Raw genomic sequence first — 6392 nt, forward strand, 5'->3', positions numbered from 1 at the left:
ATGGACGTAAACGATTCAATCCGAAGTAGAAGTAGAAGAAGTAATCTAGCTCAAATACAAGCATTTTCAAGGACTTTTATTTTTGAAATATCATATCAGATCGTCCTGAAATTGTCCGATTGACACTTCGTATTCATTGATTTTGCTTAATTTCTACATATTTCAACGAGAACGTTTCTTTTATTGTGAAAACGCACGGCTGTTACCGTAATACCTAGTGTATCCACGTAGCTCAAAACAACGCGGAGGTGGAGGGGCTTGACAGCGGTCTTGTATTCTTCAGGAAAACGAAATTCGCGCTGTAGGTAGTTAGCCGAAAATAGGCTGACTTGTCACAGCTGTAGCGCAAGACGAGCATTAGCAGATGTGAAGGTGTAGTTCATAAAAAAAAAAAGCATGGCGGAGGCGGCGTTTCTCACTTCTTCTTTTCAAAGGGCACCGAGGTTTTGGACCTCACGTCAGGCAAAAGGTTTTTTAACCTGCTGCTTTCCACGAGTGTCACAGTGAAAGTCTGAGGTGTTCTTAGTTGTGTGAGAACAAAATTATATTTTATGAGATGTACAATAAAGTCTCTAGTTCATAAAAAAAAGTGGAAAAGCTGAATCGTTGTCGGCAGGATTCGAACCTGCGCGGGGAGACCCCAATGGATTTCTAGTCCATCGCCTTAACCACTCGGCCACGACAACTGGATGACGTAACAATGTAAAGACGGAGGATTATAAAAGTATTACCGGTGTTGAATGAAATATGCTGAAATGAAACAGTACGGATTTATTTGCACGCATGTATGCAGTGTCTGTCGCCATCATATTCAGTAGAGCCCAACAGATACGGATTTCTGGGGGCAGATGCAGATATCGATATTTGAGAGTACAAGATTCCCGATACCGACTGGCCAGTTTATATGTGTGTGGGTGTGTTTGTGTGTATGTGTGTGTGTGTATATATATATATATATATATATATATATATAGTTTTACCATAATCTTTATCATAAAAAGGAAATCAAAAAAACAAATACAACTTCAAATAACTACAACTTGAATTTAGAAAATAAACATTTATTTGACCTAAAATGTAAAAACATACAAGCACTTTCAAAGGCTCATATCATTTGGCCCATAAACCAATTTATTGGTCGGGCTCTAATATTCAGAGCATGAATTGTGATGACATCAATGAAAAAACCTTTTACCATCATCATGTTTCATGAGCATGCAGGATTAAGGGTGAATTGGTTTTTTGAGCTTTCAATCCCAGGCCGCAGCAACAGATCAGAGAAATAACAAAACTCAAGAAACTTGTGTTTCGTGTTCTGAAGATAAAATCCTCTCACATTGAACCAAATAACATACAAGAACGAACAGCAACATTTGACAACAAAAGCAAAAAATTGCTTAGTACAGGTTATTTATTACTTATGTTTTCACCCCTGTCCGCATTTAAATCTGCTTTGAATGTGGTTTCATAAGGGAACTTTTGGCCGTTGCATGCGCCCGACTCTCTGTCATTCTAGTTCCACCATAGAAATGACTCACGACAATTTAAATGAAAAGACCAGAATGACGTGGCATCATGGGATTTCCCCCGTGTAAAATAACAAAGCATGGCGGAGGCGGCGTTTCTCACTTCTTCTTTTCAAAGGGCACCGAGGTTTTGGACCTCACGTCAGGCAAAAGGTTTTTTAACCTGCTGTTTTCCACGAGTGTCACAGTGACAGTCTGAGGTGTTCTAAGTTGTGTGAGAACAAAATTATATTTTATGAGATGTACAATAAAGTCTCAACCAACAGTATGTTCAGACTGAGCGATCAGATCGAGGAGGAGGTGCCCATCCTCACTTCGGTGAGTTGTTTTGTTCGACCAAAAGTGCTAAAATCCTACGTTTGCGCCGCAGGAAATCCTCTCATTCAGGTGCGCCTCCAGCTGCGGTGGGCCGGGGTCGAAGCCCAGGTCCAGTAGGGAGATCCATCCTGAACAAACGGACTCCCCGTCAGCGTCCTTGGTGATTTTCGGGGATGCAACAGAAGGTGGATACTCTGATCCGCGAAATGAAAGTAGTCAAGTCATCACAGCAAAGCAGTGCCGGCTGACGACACGTGCGCTGCGCGTCGTGACGGACGAGTCCTCCGGGTGGTGGGTCAAACATACACGGGCTTCCCGGAAGTGTAGATCATCATGTCCCTTTCGTCCAGCTTTCTCGGGGACGAGCCCGAACTCATGCTTTTTCTGTCTCGGAGGACGTTCTTTAGACTGCGCTGCGGTGACGACATGGGGAAATACACTTAGAAATATGACACGACTGAGTCATACTGTTTGTATGAAACATTATTTTTTTATGACTGTTATTGATTTGCGCTGTGGTTCAAAAGTACTTTGAAACCACTGCCCACAGGATAACTCGCCGCCTCAACTTCCTGTAATCGGTCCAAAAGTCTGATCGTTCACACCTGCAATTTTTGGTTCGGACCAAACTGAAAACTGTGACGGTTCCGAAACAAACAAGGTGTAGGTGTGAACGTTACTGGTCCAAAACTGTTCGTACTTTACATCCAGGATATTTGCATTGACACAGATTCATTCAAATTCAAGAGAATGATTGTTTGACATTGAAAGGGAGCTGGCGATTCATTACAAAAGAAATTCTGTCTCAATTTTAATAAAACAAAATTCATGTTTTGGAGAAATCTGAAACAACTTGACAGGAATATTGAATAAAAAATTGCGGAAGATTAAATTAAAAGAGTTGTTGAGATCAAATTGCTTAAAGCACTGACGGTTGACTTTGTTTACACTGTCTATCGTCTAAATAACTAAAACCCCATGAATTCCGTTTTCTCGAGCATCGGGGGGTGTGTGAGTGTGTGAGGATTTTTGTGCGCGCGAGCGTATGCCATTACTTACGTAGCTTATGAGGAATATTACAAGTGCGAGCATCAGCACTGCCGTGGCACAAATAACAGCGAAAGTGTCTGTCATCAGATTTTCCTTTAGACTGACGGGACAATCTGAAAAATGAAAACAGAAACGAAAAAGTTAGCCTCGTGTCAGTTTTTAATCTCAACCCAGAGTGGTAACATAAGTGTGTCTGGTGGTTTAGTTTACATGTAGTTTAAAAGGCGTTTTAAAGTGTCAGATAAGTTGAAGATGATATGATTCAACAGGGAGTAAAAAAAACACTCATTCCCGTTAACTCCCCAACAGGAGACGGCCAAAAGATTGTATCATCGTATCAAATGTTCATATAAGTCATATTTTAATCTCTTGTTAATGGAAAGAAAATGACCAAAAAAGTTGCTCCATAGCAAAACGGTCTCACAAATCTGAGTTCAGATCTGTTTAAATTCAAAAAAGTTATAGGTGTTACGGTTAGGGTCTTCTATATTAATATATATTGATATTTTGCTGCATTGCTAATGAGGGATATTATATTGCACAAATTATTGATTCTGTTTTATCCCAGAGCCACTGTCCCAAACCTCGTCGACGAGGCCTAGTACATTTAAGATGATGTACAGATTTGCTCACATCACGGACAGATGAGGTTGAATTTTGTAAATTTCTGAGCAGCTTTGAAAACAGCTGCAGGGACCAGGTGCAGGGACCAGGTGCAGGGACCAGGTGCAGTGACCAGGTGCAGCAACCAGGTGTAGCGACCAGGTGCAGTGACCAGCTGCAGCTAACAGCTGTAGTCACCAGCTGCAGCTAACAGCTGTAGTCACCAGCTGCAGCGACCAGGTGCAGCGACCAGCTGCAGTGACCAGTTGCAGTGAGCACCTGCAGGGACCAGCTGGACTGTCACCACATATTTACCAGACTACTTGGTAACAAATGACATCCTATGTTTTTGTAAAGCTGATTCACATCAGAGTGGACCTGTACCTGTCACAGTGAGGAGGACCCGCCCCTCCCTGTTCTGCTCTCCGACCGGCGCCGCCAGGTGACACTCGTACACGCCGGCGTCGTCGCACGTCACGTTGGGCATGAAGATGTTGCGCGACCCGGCTAGAAGCTGCAGCTCCCGGTCCAAGCCGACGTAGTACTTGGTCTCGCCGCTGGAGAGGTTTCGGGTCACGAGGCCGCTGAGACCAGGCGACAGAGACTCCTGGACCTGCGGCGTCATCGGCACAGAGTTAGGTTAAAGCACAGAACCACAATTGTGGATCAGAAGCTTCACATCAATAACATGATCTGAGATTGGACAGTAACTGAACAATCAATACTAACACCAATGATGTTGTTAAAATAAAAATAAAACTACTGCTACAACTTCTCTTCCACTGTGCCGTTACTGTTACTACCAGTATTATTACGACTAGTATAAGCAACGCTACTGCTTAGTGTAATGGAAACATTTATGCAGTCAAATCAGGAAGACGGAGACCGTGGATGTCTTCAGCAGGAGTATTTATTTTGGAAAATTAATTGAATTTCTATTATTTAATTTACATCCACATATTTCTACACTGATACATCGACTCAGGGGTTAATGATCAGATGCAGCTGATGCAAAGTGTAAACATTGATCAATACGTGATTTTCAAGAAACAGCTCTTTGATGAACATTCAATTAAATCAAGAGTTTGAATTATGACGAACAAAATTGTTAAATAACTCATTACATGTTTTGTCCTTTAAGAAAGCGAGGGAGTAATAGTTTGAACCACTTGTTTTAAAATAAGAGTCTCTGCTGGTGTGATTCCTGTTCCGGTTCTTCACTTCTCAGTGGAGTGCCTCATGGTTATATACTTGGCCCACTTACAATGTCACCAGAGAGCGTTATGATAGAATTAGTCACAGCTTTTAAAAGCCGTTGCCATTAACATATTAAGATATTCTTTAAAAAAAAAATTGTTCTAAAAAATTAGTTCTAATTTCAGCTGGAAAACCATTGAGATGAGATGCATTGTTTTATAAGTAAAAGTATTTTTCTCAGTAGTCGGTCAGTGTCAGGGTGTCACAGTAGGTTTTTTTTCTCACCTTGTACCACCTCACTGCTCCGTACTGGACACCGTCCTTGTACACGGCCGTGCACTGAAGAACACAATCCATGCCGGAGACAGATTTGATCACCAGCTCCTCCTCGATGGCCGCCGCTTCCACAGAAAGACGCACACCTGAGGAGTGTGGGAAACACAGATTAGGTTTTGTTTTGTGTGTGTGTGTTTTCCAGGTATTGTGTAGTATTGAGGGGACCTTAATGTGTTTATGGGGACAGAAACCAAGTCCCTATCAGGTAAATTGTTAAAGTTATTTAAATGAAAGACGTGTTTTAAGTTTAGGTTTAGGCAAGTGGAAGTTAGGGTTAGGGTTAGAGGAAATTCAAGATGTTTAATTGAATCTTTATTACAAGTGCAATCGTGGGGAAAGTAGTACCGTAGCAGCAAAAGTAAACTAGTTAAGTAAGTAATAAAATAAACAAAAAATGAACAACATGAATCTACAGTAATTGAATAAAATGTGTATTTACAAAACGAATATATGATAATAGTGAGTGCCACTACCCATTATGAAGACATAACAGCAGAGTGAGGACATTCCAGTGTCTCTTCGCAGCAGGGACAATGATGAAAATGGCGGAGAGAAACGCTCACCTGGCGGCGGCAGCAGCAGCAGGACGCAGAGGCTCAGGTGATGTGGGAACATGGTGGAGAAGATGCTGATGAAGGTGATGAAGATGCTCAGGTTGGACTGTACACACACACACACACACACACACACACTCTCTCTCTCTCTCTCTCTCTCTCTCACACCACTCGGACGATGGATTTTATATCAGTGAAGAGAAACTGAAACCTTGCCTAGGTGGAAGGGGCGTGGTCTACTGCAGCCAGTCAGGATGAAAACCAATCGCTTCTATTTAAATATTATTTCGAGCAATCTGGACTGTCGCCTGAGGCAGCAACCGATTGTTGTTTTTGTTTTTCTCTTTTTTTCCTCCTGTTACCTGTCACCAAGCCCCTTCAGAAAACCTGGCGATTTAATGTCTCTTTGTCATCGTCGGCTGCGCCCCCCCCCCCGCACCCACACGACGAATTCCTCCTGAAAGAATGGTCGCTTTATTGAAAGACAAGTTTGAGCAGAGCCGATTTAAAGACTGGACTTGGCAGATTTGAGAAATGTGTTAAAGTGCCCACTTGTGTTGCTGGAGCCACAGGCTGCGAGATCGACAACATTAAATTGACTGATATTTGCGTTGAGTCTTGCATCGCTGGCAGGGAGCAGCGTTATTTATTTATTTTATTTTTTACAGCGTGAATTAGACAAGATTGTTTCCTTTGACGAAGATTATTCATGTTATGTCATAATGTGTTGTTCGGCTTATCATATTAATAATAATGACAGCAATATAGATTTTACGAGCGGGCGGCGCACAGACAGTGAAACCGCGGG

General features: G+C 42.2%; 1 protein-coding gene and 1 non-coding gene across 2 annotated transcripts; both read right to left on the reverse strand.

Moving 5' to 3' along the window:
• Positions 1-604: 604 nt before the first annotated feature.
• On the reverse strand, positions 605-686 carry trnas-aga. The gene has a single exon. It is a non-coding gene; the product is annotated as a tRNA-Ser (tRNA).
• Positions 687-1040: 354 nt separating this feature from the next.
• On the reverse strand, positions 1041-5754 carry cd83 (CD83 molecule). Its single transcript, XM_035607627.2, has 5 exons — positions 5594-5754; positions 4980-5116; positions 3882-4110; positions 2904-3007; positions 1041-2257 (listed from the first exon to the last, which is right to left on the reverse strand). Exons 1-5 carry the CDS (start codon positions 5643-5645, stop codon positions 2141-2143), a joined length of 639 nt encoding a protein of 212 aa, XP_035463520.1. The 5' UTR covers positions 5646-5754; the 3' UTR covers positions 1041-2140.
• Between the last annotated feature and the right edge of the window lie 638 nt (positions 5755-6392).

The sequence above is a fragment of the Scophthalmus maximus genome, chromosome 10, assembly GCF_022379125.1.
Source record: "Scophthalmus maximus strain ysfricsl-2021 chromosome 10, ASM2237912v1, whole genome shotgun sequence".
NCBI lineage: Eukaryota > Metazoa > Chordata > Actinopteri > Pleuronectiformes > Scophthalmidae > Scophthalmus > Scophthalmus maximus.

Excerpts from the sequence above, each read along its gene's own strand:
- cd83 (XM_035607627.2), bottom strand. The coding sequence starts at position 5,645 with ATGTTCCCACATCACCTGAGCCTCTGCGTCCTGCTGCTGCTGCCGCCG. Across the intron at positions 5,117-5,593 it reads GCTGCTGCTGCCGCCGCCAG|GTGTGCGTCTTTCTGTGGAA; the intron begins GTGAGCGTTTCT and ends CACACTCCTCAG. Across the intron at positions 3,008-3,881 it reads GGTCCTCCTCACTGTGACAG|ATTGTCCCGTCAGTCTAAAG; the intron begins GTACAGGTCCAC and ends TTCATTTTTCAG.